Here is a 24,641-nt window from a genome sequence, read left to right as displayed (position 1 = left end):
GCTCTGGTGGGTTTAAACTAGATTTGCAGGGGGAGGGGAACCAGAGTGCCAGAGCAGATAGAGGAGTGTAGGAGGTAAGAGATGATGTTAAATGTTCTCAGGTACATCTATTTCAATGCAGAGTATTGTAGATGAACTTAGAGCATGGTTCGGCACGTGGACTTATGACATCATGGCCATTAGTGAAATTTTATTGCAGGAGGGGCAGGACTGGCAGCTCAATGCTCCAGACTCATTCCTTAGATGCGATTGAACAGGAGGTTGAAAGGGGGAGGAGTGGCATTGCTCTTCAGGGAAAATCTCACACTGTGCTCAGGCAGGACAGACCAGAGGGCTCATCTACTAAGGCTATACGAGTGGAGCCAAGGAACAGGAAAGGTATGACCACCCTCAGTCAGCGAGAATTGGAGGAGCAAATCTGCAGAGAGATAGCAGACAGACAGCTGCAGAAACACAAGGCGGTGATAGAAGATTTTAACTTTCCACATATTGACTGGGATTCCCATATTGTAAAAGGGCTGAATGGCTTGGAGTTGGTCAAATGTGTTCGGGAAAGTTTTCTAAATAATTATAAAGAGAATGCAATACTGGATCTCTTGTTAGGGAACAAGATAGGTCAGGTAACAGATATGTAGATGAACATTTTGGGTCCAATGATCATGCCACTAGTTCCAAGTTAATTATGGAGAAAGATAGATCTGGGCCTCAAGTTGAGATTTTAAATTGGAGAAAGCCTAATTTTGATAAAATGAGAAAGGATCTAGAATGCGTGGATTGGAATAGTTTGTTTTCCAGCAAGGATGTGTGAGGCAAGTCAAGGACTTCAAAGGTGAAATTTTGAGAGTTCATGTCAGGATCAAAGGCAAGATAGAAGGAATAGGGAACATTGGTTTCAAGGGATATTGGGTATCTGGCTCAGGAGAGGTGTACAACAGATATAGGGAACATGGAGCAAATGAGGTACTTGAGGAGTTTAAAAATGCAAGAAAAACCTCAAGGAGGAAATCAGGAAGGCTAAAAGTAGACACAAGGTTGCTTTAATGGATAATGTGAAGGAAAAACCCAAGGGTTTCGACAGGTATATTAAGAGCAAAAGGATAGTAAGGGACAAAATTGGTCCCTTTGAAGATCAGTGGTTGGCTTTGTATGGAGCCAAAAACGGGAGAGGTCTTTTTTTCAAAATAACTTTATTTAAAAGATAAGATTATATGTATACCATACAATCTAAATATTTAAACAAAATAATTTTACAAAGATTTATATTTCAAGAAAAACAAAACACAACAAACATGAAAAAATTTAAAAAAAACAAAAAAAAACAAACCAAAAAAATCCTTCCTCCCTCCCCCCCCACCCCCAGCTCGCTCGCTTAAGGGGAGGCAAAAATATAAATCATATATATTTACATTTTTTTAATAGATGTTAATAACAGTTCAAAATACATCCAATTGCATACATTTCAAATACGGAGACCACTTATCAACAAAAAAATAATGATTATCATGCAAATTATAAGTAATTGTTTCCATAACAATACAAGCTTTCAATTCATTATGCCAGCGTATTATATATCATCTTTCCAAGTACTAGCAATGCATTTATGCGGTACCGATAACACCAAACATACAAAAGCAATTTGAACTTTATCCAAACCCATTCCCCTTAATAAATACAAATATCCCAACAAAAAAATCGTTGGATCCAAAAGGTAGTTTAAAATTATACAATTTTTCCAAAACTATTTTAATTTCTTGCCAAAATGGTTGGACTTTTATACAAGTCTAAACAACATGTAAAAAAAGTACCAGTACATAAACCACATCTAAAGCAAGAATCCGAATTACTAAACTCACATTTTTTTTTAAACTTTTCCATGGTCAAATGGAATTGATGTAAAAAATTATAATTGACCATACCATATCTTACATTAGTCAATTTAATTACATTGTCCTGACACATGTTCGTCCAATCATCTTCAGGAAATGGGAGAGGTCTTAATTTTTTTTCCCCCAATCAGTATTCACTCAGGAAAAGGGCATAGAGTCATGGGAAGTTAGGAAAACAAGCAGTGAGGCCATGGAACCTGTACAGATTAAAGAGGAATAAGTGCTTGCTGTTTCAAAGCAAATAAGGGTGGATAAATCCCCAGGGCCTGATAAGATATTTCCTTGGACCTTGAGGGAGGCTAGTGTAGAAATTGCATGGGCTCTGGCAGAAGTATCTGAAATGTCCTTAGCCATTAAACTAAGAAGGTAGATGAGTTAGAGTATGGATAGATACTTGGAATTATGGTGACCATTAGTGAAACAGAAACATACTAGGATTTTGTTCCTTCAAATGTGATGGAATAAGGTGAACAAGAGGGAAAAGTGTTGTATTACAGCAGTGCTTTGGAAGGCTAGAGGGCTCATCTAGAGCACTATGGGTGGAATTGATGAGTGGGAAAGAAATGGTAACACTTATGGGCATGTATTATAGACCACCTAATGTGGAAAGGGAACTGGAGGAACAAATTTGTAAATAAATTGCATATATGTGTAGTAAGCACCAGGTTGTGACTGTGGGAAATTTTAAACTTTCCACATATTGACTGGGACACCCATACTGTAAATGGGCTGGATGGTTTAGAGTTTGTTAAATGTGTGCAGAATCGTTTTCTACATCACTATATAGAGATACCAACTAGAGAAGGGGCAATGTTGGATCTGCTATTAGGAAATTAGATAGGCCAGGTGATGGAGGTGTGTGTTGGGGAGCTCTGAGTCCAGTGATCACAATTCCATTGGTTTCAAAATAATTATGGAGATAGGTCTGGACCCAGGGTTGAGATTTTTTATTAAAGAAAGGCTAATTTTGAGGAGATGTGAATGGATTTGGAAGGTGTGGACTGGGATAAATTGTTTTATGGGAAGGATGTAGAAGGAAATGGAGGGCATTCAAAGGTGAAATTTTAAGGGTACAGAGACAGTATGTTCCTGTTAGGATGAAAGGAAAGGTTGAAAGTTTTAGGAAGCCTTGGTTTTCAAGGGTTATTGGAAATATGGTTCAGAAAAAGAGGTGTAGAAAAAGTACAGACACTATGAAATAAATGAGGTATTAGAGGAATAGAAAGTGTAAAAAAAATCTTAAGAAGGAAATTAGAATGGAATGGCTAAGATGATATACGAGGTTGTTTTGTCAAGTAAGGCGAAAATAAATCCAAAGGGTTTCTACAGATATATTAGGAACAAAAGGATAGTGAGGGCTAAAATTGGTCCCCGAGAGGATGAGAGTGGAAGACTATGTGTGGAGTCAAAGCAGATGGGGGAAATTTGGAAATGGTTATTTTATTCTTCAATATTTACTGAGGAGGAGAATATTGATCTGTCAGGGAAATAAGTAGGGAAGTTATGGAAAATAATGATGATTAAAGAAAATAAAGGTGGATAAGTCTCCAGGTCCTGACAAGATATTCCCTAGGACCTTGAGGGAGGTTAGTGCAAAAGTAGTAAGGGCTTTCTCAGAGATATTTAAAATGTCATTAGCAATGGGAATGGTACCGGAGGATTGGAGGGTAGTTCATGCAGTTCCATTGTTTAAAAAAGGTGCTAGGAATAAATCTAGTAAGTTTGACCTGAGTGGTGGGTAAGCTAATGGAAAATATTCTTAGAGATTATATATACATATATATCTATAAATATTTGGATAAGCAGGGTTTGATTAGGAACAGTCAACATGGATTTGTGAGAGGAAGATCATTTTGACAAACCTCATCGAATTTTTTTTGAGGAGGTTACTAGGAAAGTTGATGAGGGTAAGGCAATGGATGTTATATATGTGGATTTTAGTAAGGCCTTTGATAAGTTTCCTCAGGGAAGGTTAGTTATGAAAGGTTCAATCATTCGGTATTAATATTAAAGTAGTAAAATGGATTCAACAATGGTTGAATGGGAGGTGCCAGTGGTAGAGAACTGTTTGCCAGATTGGAAGCCGGTGACTAATGGTGTGCCTCAGGCTTCAGTATTGAGTCCATTACTGTTTGTCATATACATTAATGATCTGGATGATGGAGTGGTAAATTGGATTAGTAATTATGTGGATGATTAGCTAGGTGGAGCTGTGGATAGTGAAGAAGGGTCTCAAAGCTTGCAGAGGGATTTAGGCCAATTAGAAGAGTGGGCTGAATGATGGCAGATGGAGTTCAATGCAGACAAGTGTGAGATGTTGGTAGGGCTAATCAAAATAGGACATACATGTTGATTGGTAGGGCAGCGAAGAGTGCAGTAGAACAGAGGGATCAAGAAATAATGGTAAATTGTTCCCTGAGGTTGAAGTCACAGGTGGATAGGGTGATGAAGAAAGCTTATGGTATGTTGGCCTTTATAAATCAGAGCATTGAGTACAAGAGATGGGATATTATGTTAAAATTATACAAGGCATTGGTGAGACCAAATATGGAGTATTGTGTACAGTTTTGGTCACCAAAGTATAAGAAAGATATCAACAATTTGGAGAGAGTGCAGTGAAGATTTACTAGAATGTTGCAGGGGTTACAGGGTCTAAGTTACAGGGAAAGGTTAAATAAGTTATGTGTTTATTCTTTGGAGTGTAGAAGGTTGAGAGAGGATTTGATTGAGGCATTTAAAATTATTAGGGGTAAAGATAGAGTTGAAGTGGAGAGGCTTTTTCCTTAAGAAAAAGGGAGATACAAACAAGAGGACATGAGCTGAGAGTTAGGGGCAGAAGTTTAGAGGAAACATGCAGGGGGGGTGGGGGGTAACAGGGTGTGTGGAACAAGCTTCTGGACAAAGTGGTGGAGGCAGGCTCGATATTAGCATTTAAGGAGAAGTTGGATATGTATCTGGATGGGAAAGGACTGGAGGGTTATGGGTTGAGTTTAGGTCAGTGGAGTTAGGCGGGAGAAAGTGTTCAGCATGGACTAGAAGGGCTAAGTTGACCTCTTTCCATGCTGTAATTGTTATATATAGTTATAACTATAAGGTGAGGGGCATGGGATTTGGAAGTCAATTGAAGGGACAGTTTTTCATTCAGAGGGTATTGGACATAAGGAATGATCTACCTAAGGCCTGGAGGCAGATATGTTAGCTTCCTTTAAAAAACTCTTGGATATCTCTATGGATGGGAGAGGATTGGAGGGCTATAGGTCTAATGTGGGCAAGTAGGACTAAAGTAGGGGGGCATATTGTTCAAAGTCCTAAAGTAGGGCAGCATGAGGTTAACGCAACATGAGGTAGAGGTTAACGCAACACTATGACAGCCCTAGTGACCCAAGTTCAAATCACATTTTTACTTTCTCCCTAGGCCTGTATGGGCTTCTTCCAGGTGCTCCAGTTTCATCTCACCGTTCAAAACATACAGGGATTATAAATAAACTGGGGTACCTGGTTGGCATGGGCTTGTGGGCCAAAAGTGCCTGTTACTGGGCTGTATGTCTAAATTTAAAAATTAATTAAAAATGGACTTGCTCTACTCCCATGACTACATTGCTAGGGACAAACCAAATACCATCTACATATTTGTTGATGACACCACGGTTGTTGGTAGAATCATAGACTGCAATGAGGAAATATATAGGAGTGAGATAGATCAGCTCATTGAATTGTGTAACAACCTTGTACCCAAATGTTAGCAAAACTAAGGAATGATTGTGAACTTCAGGAGGTGGGGGGGGGGGGGGGGGTGGAAATCAGGATAACATGAATCAGTCCTTATCGAGAGATCAGAGGTGGAAAGGGTCAAGAACTTCAAATTCCTAGGTGTCAACATCTATGAAGATTTGTCCTGAAACCTCCATGTCGTGCAATCACAAAGAAGGCTCGCCAGCAGCTGTACTTCCTTAGGGGTTTGAGGAGATTTTGTATATCACCAAGGACTCTCAGAAATTTCTACAGGTGCACCATGGAGAGCATACCGATTGGCACCTCCATATGAGACAGTGATGCAACCAATGTACAGGACAGAAAAAAGACTACAGAGTTGTGCACTCAGCCAGCGTCATCATGGGAATTGACCCTCAACCCCACCAAGGACAGTGTATAAGCAAGTAGCCTCTACCCTCAAGGACACGCAACACCATGCCCTCTTCACACTGCCACTATCAGGAAGGAGCCTGAAGACAAATTCCCAAATGGCACAGAAACAGCTTCTTCCTCTCTGCCCTCAGATTTCTGAATGGACAATGGCCCACAGACAATACCTCACTTTCCCTTCTTTAAACTATTGTTTAAGGTAATTTGTAGCTTTACTATTTGCACCTGTGATGTTGCTACAAAACAATGTATTTTGTGACACGTACATGTCAATAAATTCTGATTCTGAGCTGAGCCAGTGGACTGGTTTCTGTGTTGCAAGACTAAATGACATTGCTCCAATAGATTACCTGCCAATTATTACATTGCAGGCACAAATTAGATCCTGGAATACATGTGCTTTAATAATGATGACACTTCAAAGTACTTCATTAGCTATAAATGTTCTTGGAGGTTCTGTAGCTGAGAAAGGAATTTAAAAACACACATTTTTCTGGTGAGACCACACTTGTGGAGTATTGCATTCAGTTCTAGTCATCCAATGACAGGGAGGATGTAGAGGCTTTAGAGGTGTGTAGAGGAGATTTACCATGATGTTGTCTGGATTGGAGAACATGTCTTATGAAGCAAGTTTGACAAAGTTAGGGCTTTTCCCTTTGGAGCAACAAAGGATGAGAGGTGACTTAATAAAGGTTGTCTAGATTATGAGAAGCAGACAGAAGCATATTTTCCAATGACAACAGAAGTATATACCAGAGGACATCTGAACAAGGTGAGTAGAGGAAAGTTTAGTGGAGAAGTCAGGGACAGGTTTTAAAAAAAAATAACATTGGGTGCAAGGAATGCCTTGCCAGGGGTGGTGAAGGCTGGTACAACAAGGATATTCAAAAGACTCTTAGATAGGCACATAGGTGTAAAAAAAATAGAGGGTTATCGGTGAAATGCAGGGAAAATGTGATTGTTGTGGAGTAGGTTTACATAGATCGACACAAGATCATGGGTTAAAGACCCGTATTGTGCTGCAATGTTACCTGTTCTATTTTTTTCCTTCCTAACTTTTGCCTCCCATCCCAGTAAACTTAAAACATACTGTTTTGTCCTCTCATGGCCTCATCGTCCTCTAATCTCCCTCAGTAATCCAGATTCTCAAACTTGCCATCCCTCAATTCCAACCTCCTATGACTCCACGTCAACCTAGTTACAAATAGTTATTGCCGCAGCTAACCAAGTCCTATTTCCTGGAAATTAATTTTCTAATCTCTATTCTTCTTCATCTTGAGCCCTAACCTACAGATGTGACCAAACTATTAATCATCTACTGTTTGCCCCAATAATTTTCCTCACACAACTGCAAACGGCTTTACGTATTGTGACACACTTTTTTTTGGTCCGGAATTTATTGCTCAAGATATGCAGTGAAGCTACGGCATTAAATAGTAATTTTAATCATGAATTGCAACCACAACTTGCCTTGAATTATGGTTGAACATACACATTGGTCTTAGGCTAATGTGGACTCACAGGAGGTTGGGATTGAGGGATGGAAAGTTTGAATGAATGGATTACTGAGTGAGATTAGAGAGGCTTAGACCATGAGAGATCGAAAGACAGCAGGTTTTAAATTTAAAGGAGTGGGAGGCAGGAGTTAGGAAGGAAGAAAATAGAACACAACAGTGCAATACAACCTATCAGCCCATGATCTTCTGTCATCTTTGTAAATACTTTGTTTTTAAATTCAATCATTTCCACATAAAAATTCCTGGAAGATTCATGCAATGTCATCCTTGAAAGAACCCAAAACATTAATTTTTATGTTTAAATTCAATGATTTTGAAATCCAAGTATTAAAGTCTGGCCCAATAGCAACATCATTCAATGTTTGGAATCAATCTACTGAACTCCTATGAGTTCACAATGCATCAAAGTGACATTTTGGGTCCGTATTCATTAATGATAGGATAACTTGGGTGGCACGATTGGCATAGCGGTTAGCGCAATGCCTTTACAGCATCCGTTATCAGGGTCTGAATCCCGCGCTGTCTGTAATGAGTTTGTACGTTCTCCCCTTGTCTGCGTGGGTTTCCTCCAGGGGCTCCAATTTCTTCCCAACATTTGAAAAGTAGGTTAACTGGGTGTAGATGGGCGGCAAGGGTTTGTGGCCTCTTACCGTGCTGTATGTCTAAACTTTATTTTTAAAATTTCTTCACCAGGTCCTAAATATAGTATTACATTAAAAAAGGTGAAACTCACTTGTTCGAGGTATATAAATTTAATAACGATGTTCCAAAACATTGATAACATGGTTCAACCTACACTACTGGCCATCTGATTCATTCTCAAGTATCAAAAAATCCGAATTGAATGCTGCCAGGTGAATGTGACCTCCTTAAGAATATTTCTCTTAAAGATTAAATTTCTCCCAATTAGGACTTCGTGGAACCTTTTGTCTATGACTAGCAAGATATGATTTAATTGGCCTGGATTCTGAAATTGAGAATCTGTAATCTTAATCATTGCAGAAATGGGTTTCAATAGGGGCAGAAGAAGATGCACATTTGGATAACAGGCACTGGAGACAGTTGGAGCAAGAACAGATCTGATTAATAAACTTCAGGATAAAAGAAGGCATTGCTAATGTGTATTCAATTAGACCTTTTAGAGAAATGCTATTGCATTGTGGCTTTATTCACTTGCACATGGCTATAATACAGTATTATTTTAGCCAGATTTAAACTTGTTACAAATCTGTAAGAAAATAGAAAAAAAAATACTTCAAAATATTTCTTTTCCCTGAAGGTTATAATCTTTCTAATTTTCTCAGTTAAAGATTATAGAAGAGAAATCTTCTCTTTCAAGATAATCATGTCTGACATAGAGGATTAAAGTGACATTAACTAGGATAATAGCACAATTTTAGCTCTCTTTCAAGCCAGTTATTGACCAGAAGCAAAAAAATGAAGATGGTTCTAGTAATACCATTGAGACAATTTTTACTTTGAACTCAAGGGATTTTAATACAGTACATTTCCCCAAATCTGAAGTTCTGAATACTGGAAAGATCCAAAAACCGAACTTTTTACCAGTGCCGACATGACGTCACAAGTTGAAATACCGATTTATCACCCAACTTGCCCATGTGAGGCACTGACAGTCTATTGGTGCCATTTTAATAAAAGAACTCTCGTGTACTGTCCAAAGATATAGTTGCAAATGGCAAAAAGGTCTTCAGATCGCACAATGAATGCCAGTGAAAAGAGAAAGAGGAAGCATTTATGTTTGTCTATAGAAAAGAAAGTCAAGCTTCTGGTAAAACTGAACTGCGGTGTAAGTGCGAGATGTCTTACAGAAGAGTATGGTGTTGGAACAACCACAATCTATGACCTGAAGAAACAGAAGGATAAACTGTTGAAGTTCTATTCAGAAAGCGATAAACAGAAGTTAATGAAAGATAGCTAAAAGTGCAAGATCTCAATCGTGTATTGATGGAATGGATCCAACAGCATCATAGTGAACCCACGCCACTTAATGAAACAAGCAAAGCTCTTTCATGATGATCTGAAAATTGAAGGGAACTGTGAATATTCAACAGGCTGGCTGAGTAAATTTAAGAAGACAGCAGCAAGGGGGTGTGGCAAGATGGTGTAGAGTCTAGACGTGTAATCTCGACCTCTCCGGCCAGACTTTTAAGAACCCGTTTTTAAACTCTTTGTTTTCAGGTTTAAATTTTTTAAAACTTAGTTTAAAGTATCAAGGACTTGTTATGGCTATTAATGGTAAAAAGATTAAACTTCAAGTTCAGAAGAAACTACATTTTCGGAGTGTTGAAGATTTAGAGCCTAAACAGTCTGCTACAACTTCAGGTTTGCTTTCTTTCAAGCCTAAAACACAGAGATTGCCTGTGGGAGCTGAAAAAATGACTACTACTCACCAGGAGAAGGACATCGCTGGAATTACCCATTCTCAGGAGGAAGGTGCGTGTGCCCCCGATGTGGATCCTGATTCTGGCAGCCTGCTGACTTTAACGGAGGGGGCACGCAAGAAGACGACTCCATTGCTTGAAATACCCCAAGATATACTCCAATCTGAATATTTTGGTCTTTTTTGTGAGTTTTTGAAGCAACAACGGGTTGCGGGAGGAGAACAGCGTCGGACCCCTGAGGAAGTTGGGGTGCCGTCGCTGGGAGTCCAGACCCGCAGTAAAACTGTTAAACTGCCTGCTGTTGAGATGCAGCAGGAGCTGCAGTTACCTGGTTCTGCCACTATGCAAGAGAAAGCAGGGCTGAGCTTTTCTGAATTACAATGTAAACAGCTAAGCCTTATCATTCAGCCTATGTTGAATGAAATGTCTCAGAGGCTCAGTTTGGAACTGGGTACAGTTAAAATACGTGTGGAAGCATCTTGCGAGGATTTTAAACAATTTCAGGCTGCATTTTTGAAATGTCAACAACAAGTGGCTTCTAATACAGAAAAAGTGTTGGAGGTGGAAGAATCCGTTAAAGAATTGAGAGAACGTGAGAGGGAGTTAGAGAGGAAAGTAGATTATTTGGAGAATCAAAGTAGAAGGAATAATATGAAGATTGTTGGTTTGCCAGAAGGTATGGAAGAACAAGGTCCTCTTCGTGTTTTTACCGAATAGATTCCATAACCATATAACCACTTACAGCACAGAACAGGCCAGTTCAGCGTAACAAATCCCCACCCTCCTAGACCCACTGACCAGCGCCCGGTCTATACCCCTCCAGTCCTCTCCTATCCATGTAACTATCTAGTCTTTCCTTAAATGTAACAAATGATCCCGCCTCGACCACGTCTGTCGGAAGCTCATTCCACATCCCCACCACCCTTTGCGTAAAGAAATTTCCCCTCATGTTCCCCTTATAATTTTCCCCCTTCAATCTTAAACCATGCCCTATAGTTTGAATCTCCCCCACTCTTAATTGAAAAAGCCTATCCACGTTTACTGTCTGTCCCTTTTAAAATCTTAAACACCTCTATCAAGTCCCCTCTCAATCGTCTATGCTCCAGAGAAAAAAGCCCCAGTCTGCACAACCTTTCCCTGTAACTCAAACCTTGAAATCCTGTCAACATTCTCGTGAACATTCTCTGCACTCTCTCTATTTTGTTTATATCTTTCCTATAATTTGGTGACCAAAACTGTACACAGTACTCCAAATTTGGCCTCACCAATGCCTTGTACAATTTCATCATAACCTCCCTACTCTTGAATTCAAAACTCCGATTTATGAAGGCCAACATTCCAAATGCCTTCTTCACCACACCATCTACCTGAGTATCAGCCCTGAAGGTATTATTTACCACAACTCCTAAATCCCTTTGTTGCTCTGCACATCTCAATAGCCTACCATTTAATGCATATGACCTATTTAGATTTGCCTTTCCAAAATGTAACCTCACACTTATCTGTATTAAATTCCTTCAGCCATTTCTCAGCCCACACCTCCAGCCTTCCTAAATCACCTTTTAATCTACGGTAATCTTGCTCACTGTCCACACACCACCAATCTTTGTATTATCCACAAACTTGCTTATCCAATTCTCCACCCCTACTTCTAGATCGTTAATATATATAACAAACAATAGTGGACCCAGGACCGATCCCTGAAGAACTCCACTAGTCACCGGCCTCCAATTGGAGGAACAATTTTCTACCACTACTCTCTGACACCTCCCATCCAACCATTGCTGAATCCATTTCACTACCTCCTCATTTATACCTAATGCCTCCACCTTTTTTCCTAACCTTCTGTGGGGAACTTTGTCAAAAGCTTTACTAAAGTCTAAATAGACAACATCCACAGCTTTCCCTTCATCAACCTTTTTTGTAACCACCTCGAAAAACTCAATCAGGTTTGTCAAGCATGATTTACCCCTGACAAAACCATGCTGATTACTCCCTAGCAATCCCTGTACCTCCAAATAATTGTAAATACCATCCCTCAGAACACTTTCCATCAACTTGCCCACCACAGACGTCAGACTCACGGGCCTATAATTCCCAGGTTTGCATTTAGACCCTTTCTTAAACAGCGGAACCACATGCGCCACCCTCCATTCCTTTGGCACTACCCCCGTGGCCAGTGACATCCTAAATATCTCTGTTAATGGCCCCACTATCTGTCCACTAGCCTCCCTGAATGTCCTTGGGAATATTTTGTCCGGTCCCGGAGATTTATCCACCTTTATCTTTTTCAACACAGCCATCACTACCTCCTCGGTTATCCTTATATGCTTCATTACCTCCCCACTATTTTTCTTTACCTCAACTGATTCAATATTTTTTTTCCCTAGTGAATACCGAGGCAAAGAAATCATTCAAAATTTCCCCCATTTCCTCTGACTTCTCACTCAGCCTACCCTCACTATCTACAAGGGGTCCAATTTTATCCCATACTAATCTTTTACTTTTAATGTACTTATAGAAACCCTTTGGATTCCACAAATACTGGGGCAGGAATTTTTCTCTGGAGGTCTGGTATTGGAAAGAGCTCATAGAGCCTTAAGAAGAAGACCTCTGCCTGATCAACCACCAAGACCTGTGATAATTCGATGTTTGAATTATTTGGACAGAGAAGCTATACTTCGTTTAGCAGTGCAAAATGCGAGACAACAACAAGCTCCGTTAATGATTCAGAATAGTAGAGTTTTTTTCTATCCTGATTTAAGTCAAGAGGTTATTCAGCGTCGGCGTCGATTTAATCCAGTTAAAGAAGTTTTGTAGCATAAAGGTTATAAGTCTACTTTTCGCTATCCGGCAGTGTTGAAGGTTTTTTATGGAGACTTTCAATCTCGGTGTTTTGAGAATGAGTGTGAAGCAATGAGTTTTGCTGACTCGTTGCCAGATACAAGAGGACAAAGACATAGCCAACCATCGACTCCTAAAGAAAAATCTGGTTGTTCTGGAAATGGAAGAAATGGCAGAAATGGGAGAAATGGGAGAAATGGGAGAAATGGGAATGGAAAGAGTCCATTTCCTTGAAATGGGGTCACCGAGTCTGGAATTTCTTGGATGAATAGAAGAACTTTTTTATTTTTATTTTCTTTTTATGTCATTATGATATCTTGTTATTCTTTGTTTGGCTGGGGCGAAAGAAATTTGCTCTATGTTCTACTAGTCATCAGCCACTGGTGGGTGATCCACACCCAACTTTTGTTTAGGGATTACTACCTTTTGGTAGTTTTTGGGGTTTTTTTTTCTTTTTATCTTTTAATTTTCATTTTATTTAGACTTTAATTTGTGGTTTCTTTTTCTCCTATTGGAGGGCCTATTTACGTTGATCTGAGTCTTTATATATTGATATTATTAATTTTTAGTAATATTAGTGGATATGTCAAAGTTGAAGTTTGCTACTTTTAATGTTCGGGGTTTAAACAGTCCAATTCAGCGTAAGCGTATTTTTATCAAGTTCGATCTTTGGTAAAACGTGTTCAGTAGAGATATGATTTTACCTGAAATGATTAAATTTGAGACTTTTGGCATAATGAGATGAAATATTGTTTAATAATGGAAAAAATTACATATGTTTTGCAGATAACTATAGTTTTTTTTATTAATAGGTGGTTGTTATATCCAGAATATTTACATTTTGATTTATATTGACTAGATTTTAATATGTATGCTTTACTTTATTTTTTTCTTTTTTCTTTATGGCTCTCCTTAGGAGAGTTGGCTGAAAGGGGGGAGGGGTTTTCTTTCCTTTTTTTTCCTTTCTTTTTTTTAATATATAAAATATAACGTTCATGCTTTGTTTATTGTTATACATGTTATACATGTTACTTATTATCTATTTTGAACTAATAAATAAAGTTTAAAAAAAAAGACAGCATTGAATGGTTAAAGATTAGTGGTAATAGAGCATCTGCTGCACGAAGCAGCGGAGAAAATTGCTGAATTTGCCAAGATTATCGTTGATGAAAATCTGATGACAGAACAAGTCTCTATAGTGGTGATGAAACATCACTGTTTCTGGCTGCAGCTGATGAAACAGCTTCTACAGAAATTAAGGTTACCAAGAACAGGATAACTGCGCTGGGATGTGTTAACGCACATTAGAGCAGCCGGCATTCATAAGAGAACAAGAAATCATGTCAGTTCATAAAATCAAAGAGAGACTTCTAAGACAAAAATCATTGTTATTGAGTCAGGTGACATTGAAGGAAACATTTGAAAAAGTCATTGAGAATTTCTGGTGCTTGGTGCCGGATTTATCTTATTTTGTAAGCAGAGATCAAGTGGCTTTTTGGTATTTATTAAACATTATTTCATTCTTGAAAAGCCAGAAAATGTCCGGAACCAAGAAATGTACTGTAACAAATTTTAAGATTTCTAAACAGTTGTATTCAAATGCTCTTGTAAGGCAGTAATACACAGTGTATGAGATGGTATGTTTTTCTAATCCACAACTAGTTGCAGAAATCATAACCACCAACTTTGAGCAGACGTTGAGTCCTTATGAAAGAGGAAGTTTAACAGAATTTCAGTGCTCAAGTTATTGAGCTTTATACTTGTTGGTTCCATTTGACCAATTTGATTAATGGTTGGAAAAATAATGCAACCACTAAACATCTAATCTGTACACAAGAACATTTTGTATTCAAGAAATTTCACAGCTGTGCCTTGATGATTTTCCTGTCAATTAACTTTTCTCATTATTGCTCATTCCAGGGATTCAAATGCTATCAACAAGACAACCCTTTAATGTCTGGTTAGCATTCATCTGGTGTACATTCAATTGCAGCCTGTAGATTAGCTTCTGGAATTCATTGTACCTGTCATCACAGAATGAATTTCATACAAAATAGAAATACAGTTCTAATAGTTCCATTATGAATGTTCAAATTTCATAAGTATGTAACAAAGATGAAATACAAAAAGTGTAAAAGGTTGACTGTCTGGTTTGCATATTATGAAACATCATACTATTTACCACTTTCATTGGAAACACTCACCTTAACAGCCTCTGTGTGAGTGACTTTATCAAACACCTTGTCATTCACTCGCAAAATTTGATCTCCTACTCGAAGTCCCTCTTTTTCAGCCAACGAACCTTGTTCAACAAGAGAGACATAGATCCCGACGCCATGCTCTGAGCCACCTCGGATGCTGAAGCCCAAACCCTCATGTGTTTTATTTCTTTTCAGTGTCACCTGCCTGATCTCTCCACAGCTTTCTTTCATTTCCCAGCTTTGATAGAGAGCAGCTGCCCATGGATCAGTGTTCAAGTTTACTTGTCCCAGGTCACGAAGTGCTGAGTCCAATGGCTAAGGAAAAAAAGGGAAAAGTGTTATAGAGACAATTTGATGCAGATAAATACTCTGGTCTTACCAAACTCCAAAGTGATTACATCCAAGGTGGAATTTTGTGTAGCCATGATAAAATAGAGGTAATTGTGGTAACAACTGGGTACTCAGTTGAAGTTATGCTAATGCAGAGATAAACTTTAGTGAAGTCACCAGGGTAAACACTCTATACTTGGTCAAAATTACATCAGCAGAACCATTAATCTTCACCTCAAGGGAACAGATCAGCATTCAGTTCAAGATTCTTGAACAGAAAGGTAATGTGGTTTTTGTGAAATTGAACACACATTTGACTAACTTATTGGAGTTCTTTGAAGTAACATGGGCTGTGGATAAAGGAGCAGTGGATAAACCATTCTCGTTTTCAGAAGCCAGTTAATAAGGTGCAGAAATGATAAGGTTACCAAATTTTGTGACTTGTTCATGTGATTCCGAAACAAAAAGCTTATTGCAGATAATAAAAGCTCAGATATTGCATATTGCTGTGGCGAGGACTGGCTGGCCAACAGGAACCACAGAGACAATACAAATGAGTCTTATTGTAGTTAGCAAATATGTTAATGGTACCTGATGGGCCAAAGATCAGGCCTTAATTTGTTACAACTTGTATGCATCAGATAAAGCAGGAACTGTATGATTGCTAGATTTGCTGATATGAAGATAGTAGGATAGCAAATTGTGAAGAGGACAGTAATATATTACAATAAGATACATGTAGGTTTAGTGCAAGGATTAAAGATACAGCAAATGGAAATGTAATATTGTTGTGGGGTAAAGAATAGTGAGGGCAATAACTAGTAAAGAGGGATGTGGATTGTGCTAACATTGCAACAGGGAACAGAAGACAGCCCCAAGAATAGAACCATGGAATACAGCAGTGACAACACCAATGTTTCTGGAACACTACAGTACTGATATTGTATTGTTTGCTGCAAAAGGAAATTGGATTTATTGTTAAGTTTCAATCATAACATGCATTGTTGTAACAGAAGCAGGCTCACTGTGAATCAATTTAAAGTTATGGATAATTAAGCATCCCATTCTGTAATTAAAACAATAAAACCAAGTTCAAAGTTTAAATTTATTGTCATAGTTCATATATGACATCACACACAACCCAGAAATTCTTTCTCCTGCAGTCCAGGCAGAACTTTATTTATCAGTAACTGTAAACTGCACAATACAGAAATGTAAACAAGGAAAAAAATGTAAACAAATTGACTGCAATGCAGAAAAAAAATTCAGTAATAAATGAATTACAAGTATGATTTCTTGAATGATTCTCTGATTGAGTGTTGTTTAGGAGTCTTGACAATGGAGGGATAGCAACTATTCCTGAACCTGGTAATAAAAGTCTTCTGGCAGCAAGATCAAAGCATATCCTGGGTGGTGTGGATCCTTGATGATTGCTGCTGCTCTCAGATGGCAGCATTCCATGTAGATTTTCACAATGGTAGAGGGGAGAGTTTGGCCTATGATGTTCCAAGTTGTGTCCACTACCTTTTGCAGGTCTTTCCTCTCAAGAGGTATTGGTGTCCCCATACTAGACTATGATGCAGCTGGTCAGCTTACTTTCCACCACACATCTATAGAAATTTTCCAAGGTTTCTGATATAATACCAAACCTCCACAACCTCCTGAGGAAGTAGAGGTGCTGATGTGCTTTCTTCACAATATTAGTATGTTGGGTCCAGGAAAGATCCTCCGAGATAGTGATTCCCAGGAATTTAAATTTGCTCACCCTCTCCACGTCTGATCCCACAATGATCACTAGATCGCACTCCTCTGGCTTTCCCTTCCTAAAGTCTACAATCAGATCCTTGGCTTTGGTGATATTGTATGAGAGGTTGTTATTAGTACACCATACAACCAAGTTTTCAATCTCCCACCTGTATGCTGACTCATCATTCCTTCTTATCCAGCCCAATACAGTGGTTTCATCAGCAAGTTTCAAGATGTTGATGTAGTTACCGAGACAGAGTCATAGGTGTAAAGCAAGTCGAGCAGAGAGTTAAATACACAGATCTGTGGTACTTGGATACTGATGGAGATTGTGGAGACGTAGATGCCAATTGTACTGATTGGGGTCTGGAGGTGAGGAAATCTAGGATCAAATTGCACAGAGGGGCTTTGAGATCCAGGTCATTGAAATTTGCTAATTAGTTTCAAGATGGTGTTGCTTGCAGAACTGTAGTCAATAAGGAACATTATGATGTATTCGTTTTTACTGTCCAAGTGTTTTGTGTGGAGCCAATGAGTTAGCATCTGCATATACCTGCTGCTGCAGAAGGCAAATTGCAACAGATCCGTGCCACTGCTGTGCCAGATTTAATCTTTGCCAGATTTCACCTGACAGGATATGCTTCAACATTAGCATCTCAAAACACCACAGCTGTGGATGTGAGTGCCACTGGTCGGTAGTCATTTATCCAGATTATTCTTCGGCAACGGTGCAATATAGGCCTGTATGAAACAGGTGAGTACCATGTCCCATTAGAGTGAGATGCTGAAGATATCTGTGAATACATTGGCCAGTTGCTAAGCACAGGTTTTCAGTACTCCCATCTGGACCAGATGTTTTTCTTAGAAGACTTTTTCAGAAACTGGCCCTAAAGGGTCAGCAGAAGACATGGCTTTTTTCCTTGTTCTGGTGGTCAAATTAGATTAGTCAAAAGAGTATAAAACTTAACCCTAGAATTAGTAAATTTAATTTACAAAAATGAAAAAAGATGGTGGCCTGGTCTTTCCTAATTTTAGATTTTATTATTAGGCTGCTAATATTCGCTATCTAATTTTAGGATTTTTTTTTCTTCTGATAAATTGCTTCATCCATTATGGACAGATTTAGAATTGAGATCTATACAGCAATTTTCAATGACCTTTTTATTGGGTGCTTCTCTTCCATTTAGTTTTTCCAAGATCAATAGGAATATATCTAATCCAATACTTAAACATATATTGCAAATCTAGTTCCAATTTAGGATTTTTTTTTTAATTAAAAAAACTCATCAATTGCTATCTCTCAATTATTTTTTCAACTATCAATAATCTTTCTCTAGATGGAAAATCAAAGGTATTGTTTTGCAAATTCCTGCAAGGTTGTTTAATGTCTTTTGAACAGCTAGCAAGTAAATATGACTTACCAAATACTAACATTTTTTGATATTTACAGATTAGAAATTTCTTAAATACCACATTACAGGACTTTCCATTTGTATATCCACCAAATTTAGTTGGTAATTTTTTTCAATTGAATCCTTCTCAGGAAGGGTTAATTGTAATTATATGATAGATTATTAAAATTATGATTAAAAAGGCTTGGGAACCGGATCTTGCAAGTCCCTTATTGGAGGATCTATGGGACAAAATTTTTAAACTGGTGAATACATCTTCTATATGTGCCTGACATTCATTAATCCAATTCAAAGTGGTGCACCGTGTTCACATGTCCAAAGATAAATTGGCTAGTATTTTTTCTAATATTAACCCTATATGTGACAGATGCACCAGACCCAATCTTCTGAGTCCATTCGTCGGTTGCTTTCCAAATCAGTCATCCATTACTCCACAGCATGTCCAATTATCACCTACTTGTGAAGTCCTTGTAGGTACTCTTCAAAGTTTTTGCAAAGGCTCTCGGAGCCTGGATTATCTGGCTTAAGCCAAGATCTGGCATTTTAAATGTTATCTGTGTTGTGAAGTGTTTGTGTCCTACACTAAAAATAACCCCACAATTTATCTTCCAAAAACATCTGTACATAATATAAAATATAAGATGATCTGTTGCACCACCACCTCCACTGGCATATGGAGCAAAATCTCTTACCCCTTCGATATCCTTTAATTTTCTCCCATCTCAACTTAGTTGGAGATTTATAAAAATGATTGGCTATGCCACTATACCCCTTATAACTTTGGAACCCTCCCTAAAGTCACCCTTCAGTCTCCTACATTTCAGTATGAACCAATGCAACCTATCCAATCTCTCCTCGCTCTCCACTCTAGCAATATCCTGGTGAATCTCTGAGGGGTCATATCCTTCCTGTAGTATGACCACCTCCCCACTAAAGAATGTGCCCAGCACTACACTAACCAGCTGTACAACATGTTGATCCATCAACTCCTACTTGTAAAGCATAGCAGGGGCTGGAGGTCAATTTGGTGTCATTCAGAAGGCATGGGCTTGTGGACCAGAGGAGCCTGTTACCATGATGCATGTCTAAATTAAATTAAAAACTAATTATCTAACCCAGACAAGCACAAGGTGCTGCACTCTTCAGCAATGAAAACTAACAGGAGAGAAGAAATGGCACAGACATCAATGTATGGAAGGACCTCAAGGAGCACGCCCATAGCTCCTTGAAAATGATGACTCAGTGGAGAGGGTAGCAAAGAGGCATTGTGCATGCTTTCCTTTATAATTCAAGGCATTGAGTACAAGAATTGGGATGTCTTACTGTAGCCATGCAATGCTCCACTGAAGTCTGAAGCCTCAAAGCCCAAAACTTCTCCTTTCTGAGACTCCTTCTAACAAACTGTGATCAAGCTTACTCAACTTAAGAAATATTCCTCACGATTCAGTATCAACTTTGTTTCACATCAGTTGTTAAGTCTAACACTGGAATGCTTTGCTTAGTTGAATGTGTAACACAAGTCAAAGTTGCTAACTGAATTATGACTAACACATTCTGAGACTCTGCAAGCTCTTTCACACTGGCACTGCATCTTAAAGTAACAGCTCTAGGCTTTTGGACTCTCAGTATTTCCTAATATACCTTAACGCACATTTTCAAATCCCAACCTCTTAAAGACCCATGCATGAGTCAACCATCTCAATTTCATCCCAATATTTCATTCTAAACATTACCTTCAGTTTACCACAACTGGTTTTAGGTTGTTTATGATTACTTGATTTTTTTTTTAAGCCTGTTGCATCATTGTTAGTTGTATTCAGTTTCAGTAGTAATTAGTATATTATTGTGGATTAAAATTTTATCTTTTTGCTCAACACATCAATTGTAGAACTAACTTATGAAACCACCCCATTCTTGATGTGCATCTCTCCAGCTGGTATTAGCTTTTGTTTTAATTTATTTTACTGTGGTTCCCAAGCTTGTGGTATCTCTCAAAATCAGATGGGTGTGGATTCATACATCACTCCACAGACTTGAACATAAAGTCAGTCAGACACTTTAATAAGCTGCTGAATGGATGTCATGACATCGTTCAGAAGATATCTTTCACATTGAGCTGATTTACCCTCTCAGGTGGATGTAGAAAAGCTCAAAAACCAGGGTAGTTTTTTTTTCTGAAACTCTCGAGTATGAATAAATATAGATCTCTCATGATCTGACAAGCTAAAATTCATCATTCAATCATTTCTCCTCAAAGTGGCTCTCCCTGTGCTCAAATTGATTGCATTCCTACCAAAATACATTGGCACTTTGTATTTTCAGTAAAGGAAAAATTTCCAAGACCATAAAGGTTTTGGAGATGCCCTGCTCTTTGGGTGCTGTATAATTTTATCTTGGAGCACGAGATAGACTGATATTTTAGTGCACCTTCCACTGAAACCATCCAAGTTTTTAAACATTCCCAGTGATTGTTCAACAATTGTGATACTTGCAGCTGAGCACTTTAATTCTCACAAATGTAACTGAAAAAGATTTCTCCAATAATTTTATACTGACAGAAGGCTCACACTTGGAACTGAAAATTAACTGGGAACTGAAGGCTATAAATAATGTATGATGATAAAGTGTAAATTAGTGTTTTAGAGATTTAATGGCATTCCTCCCTCACATTTATTGAGGATTATAACCCATGTGCTTTAAACTGCTTAATACTTGGACCGTGATTTGACAAATGTCACAGAATCTGCTGGACTGTAACAGGACATATGCGCCACCAGTCCAGCCAGACTGGTGAAATCATTTAAGTTCTTATTTCCCCACCTTATCTGCCAAATATGTTAATATAATATTTTTTTCATAGATTAATGAAAAGAAATGGCAAAAAATTCTATCAATTCAGCTTTGGAAGACCACTTTAACCATGCAAAGCCAACAAGCTCCCAATTCCAGTTTGCTTTGTTAAGGATGCTACCAGGTTACCTTGCATAATTTGAACCAAAGACTTTCTCCCTACTGCGTCAAACTACTCAAAATTGCAGTATTTCAATTGACGCATCCCATCATCGAAAATGTGCTAGGTATCAGCTGGAATTGGAATAAATCTTAGTGAAATGAAATTGGCACATTTCACCTCTGCTAATGTGCATTAGTAAAGTGAAAACAGCTCTTTCCTGATTCTCTTTAATTTATCACATTGACAGTACTTGCCCTCTTGAATGTTACAGTGAGAATGTCTGTCCTGTAACCAAAGAACAGTACCTGGAACCAATTATAAAGAGAAGATGGCGCGTTTGAGTGCAGCTTGGACATGAATGATCACATATTCCTGTTCAGAACTATTACTATTTGAACCCACAGCCACAGAAACTAACTTACCACTAAGTACACTGTACTAAGAAGCAGTTGTCAGGAATAGCAGACTCTGACAGACCGTGGGTGATTCAAACAGCCGGCACACTGGTCATTTAAAAACCCAACCACACAAATGCAAGGGGAGGGGCTACAGGTCCCTCCCTCCCCACCTCTTCTCACCCATTCACCCAGTACCCCCTCCCTCCCTCTTCACACCCATTCACCCAGTACCCCCTCCCTCCCTCTTCTCACCCATTCACCCAGTACCCCCTCCCTCCCTCTTCACACCCATTCACCCAGTACCCCTCCCTCCCTCACCCATTCACCTAGTACCCCCTCCCTCCCCACCTCTTCTCACCCATTCACCCAGTACCCCTCTCCCTTCCCCACCGTCCTGTACTCACACTATCTTGGCGACTCGGGTAGGGGCCCTCGGCGGTGTACTGGTCGAAGAGCAGCTGGTCTGAGCGGGGGATGACGAGGCGGAGGAGGGGCAGGAGCTGTCGCTTGCTGGGGGTGTCGAGCAGCAGACGGAGGCTGGCCACCAGCTCGCACACGTTGCGGCGGTAGTGGAAGACGTTCAGGCAGTGGATGAAGCGCTGGCGCTCCCGCTCGCTCAGCAGCGCGTTCAGCGCCCGGTGCAGGCGGCGCACGGTGCCCGAGAGAGGCCGCGCTCCGACCGCCACCGAACCCGTCGACTGCACCGCCGCCTCCATCCTGGGATCAGCCGAACCCGCCGCCGTTCGTCTCCGCCACGGAAATGACGCAGCGACGCTGTTGCCAGGAGACGGGATGCTGCGAGAGCCGGAAGTCATAGCGGGGGGGGGGCGGCGGGGCTCCTGAGGGACGGAATCGCACCTGCCCTTGATCGTTCCCAGCGCCGGTGAGCCCTTTGAAAGCGGCCGCCTCGAGTGACTGGAAGGAGCAGCGGTCAGTGGGGCTGAAGCTCCCACGAGGAAGCCGCGATGAGGCTCAGCTCTCGTTGCCACCCGTCAGAGCGACTGTCAGAAATAAAACTTCTCACACATGAGTCTCTTTAAAACTGATGACACTACAAGCTTTATTTACAAGTCTGCAGAGTTGGACTCAACTGGTTTCTCACCAGTTAAGCCCCGATACATACAGTGCATTGATTTTTATACCTTTATTATTTGCCCTTCCCCTTCTTATTAATACTGTTTTAATTGGTTAGTATTACAAAAACATTCTAAGTATAACTGCATTATTAATTATCACGTTCGTTACGTACGCTGTGAACTCTACATTCACTGAATTCTGTTTCTCACACTTCTTATCAATCCTTTGTCTCCTGCATGTCTCTCACTATGACCATGAAAAGATAGGTTTAAAAAAACATATTCAGCAGCTCCTTCTGTCCTTGACTGCTAGTAAACTCTCTGTCCGTTCTGGCTTCCCTGTTTATGATTAATCATCACATTTTAACTTAAGTCTTTTTAACCTAAATTCTCTATATCACAATCCACCCCTTTCTCTCTTTAAAATGTGTTGAATATATGTATAGATATGAATGGGGATTCTAAGCTAGGGAAGAGAAATGTTTTATGATACATTAATCTCACGCTGAAATAAAAGTCTTACAGGGTCTCCCATCCCCCCTGGTTGCATAGCTTGTTCGACCATGGAAATCACCAGGCTGCGTAGACAGGGAATAATACAGGGCAAAATAAGTAGGAGGAATAAAATACCTCCGATGACCCACAAGAAGGTACGCCACCAGGTTCCTCCAAACCATTTGTCCATCCAATTAAATTGTGGGAAAGGATGCCAGGTTTGAACCGGTACATGGGACAATGTACGAATATTATCAGCGATTTTACGAACGGCTTTTCCATTATCATCAATCTGTAAGCAGCAGTTAGTCAAATTAAGTTTGCCACATACACCTCCTTCCGTGGCTAGGAGATAGTCTAGGGCTAGACGGTTCTGATATATAGCAGAGCGCATTTGACCTTGCTGGGATGCAAGTAATTGCAGGGCTATAGCTGTTTGATTTGTAACAATTTCAAGCACTGCTTGTAAGCGAATTATGCGATTTAACATATATATAAGAGTACGATAACCCCAAGATCCATCTTGAGCCCATGTAGCGGGACCATAATATTGAATTATACACTCTGGAGGCCAATCATCTCTCCATTCTCCCAAATGTACCGTGGTAGAGCGGGGTTCACGATGTAATGTATCAAAGACCTTCACGCCTAATTTATGACCGTGATCGTGGGGTAGAAGGAAAAATTCTGGGCGGATTATTCCTAGGAAACAAGTTCCACTCCACTGTGAGGGAAGACGAGTATAAGCTTTATTACCACATACCCAGAATAATCCATTTGGGGATACTCCATACCCCCTTTCCCAAACTCTTTTAAGAACAGGATTTGATTGGTATGGTCCTGTGATGGTGGAAGTGGTACAATTCCAAAACTGAATACTGTTATTAGATAGGGGTAGGCAATTAGTTTTAAAAACAGTGGATAAGAACCAAGTCTGAGGTTTAGGAAACCAAGTGAAAACACCAGGTGAAATGCGAATCCATACAGCCTTGCAGGGACTTTCTCCTACTGGGTATTTGCCGGCTCGTGAGAGACAATAAAAACCAGAGGGGACGTTAGAGAGAGACCAGGTTTCTCTTGATCTCGTTCGGTTAGTTGTCCAAATGCGGGAAATCATGGTCAATGAATTGAGAGGTTCTCCCCACCAAGGCCATTGTTCTGACATCCGTGGACCCCCGCAGACCCAACAATTAGTTACATTAAAAGTTCCTGCAATTTTAGTTGCCAGATCTACAAAA

General features: G+C 39.6%; 1 protein-coding gene across 3 annotated transcripts in view; it reads right to left on the bottom strand.

The window, feature by feature from the left end:
• Nucleotides 1–22,654, bottom strand: part of whrna (whirlin a) — a 119,648-nt gene extending 96,994 nt beyond the window's left edge. For all 3 annotated transcript variants that reach the window (XM_069890163.1, XM_069890173.1, XM_069890177.1), the window contains exons 1-2: nt 22,237–22,654; nt 14,997–15,308 (exon numbers count right to left, since the gene is read on the bottom strand). In XM_069890163.1, coding sequence (XP_069746264.1) covers nt 14,997–15,308; nt 22,237–22,647 — 723 coding nt within the window. In that variant the 5' untranslated portion in view covers nt 22,648–22,654. The remainder of the gene's footprint in view (nt 1–14,996; nt 15,309–22,236) is intronic.
• Nucleotides 22,655–24,641: the final 1,987 nt, after the last annotated feature.

The sequence above is a fragment of the Narcine bancroftii genome, chromosome 1 (genome assembly GCF_036971445.1).
Source record: "Narcine bancroftii isolate sNarBan1 chromosome 1, sNarBan1.hap1, whole genome shotgun sequence".
NCBI classification, from domain to species: Eukaryota; Metazoa; Chordata; class Chondrichthyes; order Torpediniformes; family Narcinidae; genus Narcine; species Narcine bancroftii.
The sequence above is the reverse complement of the archived record's forward strand: the minus strand, read 5'-3'. Positions and strand labels throughout refer to the sequence as shown.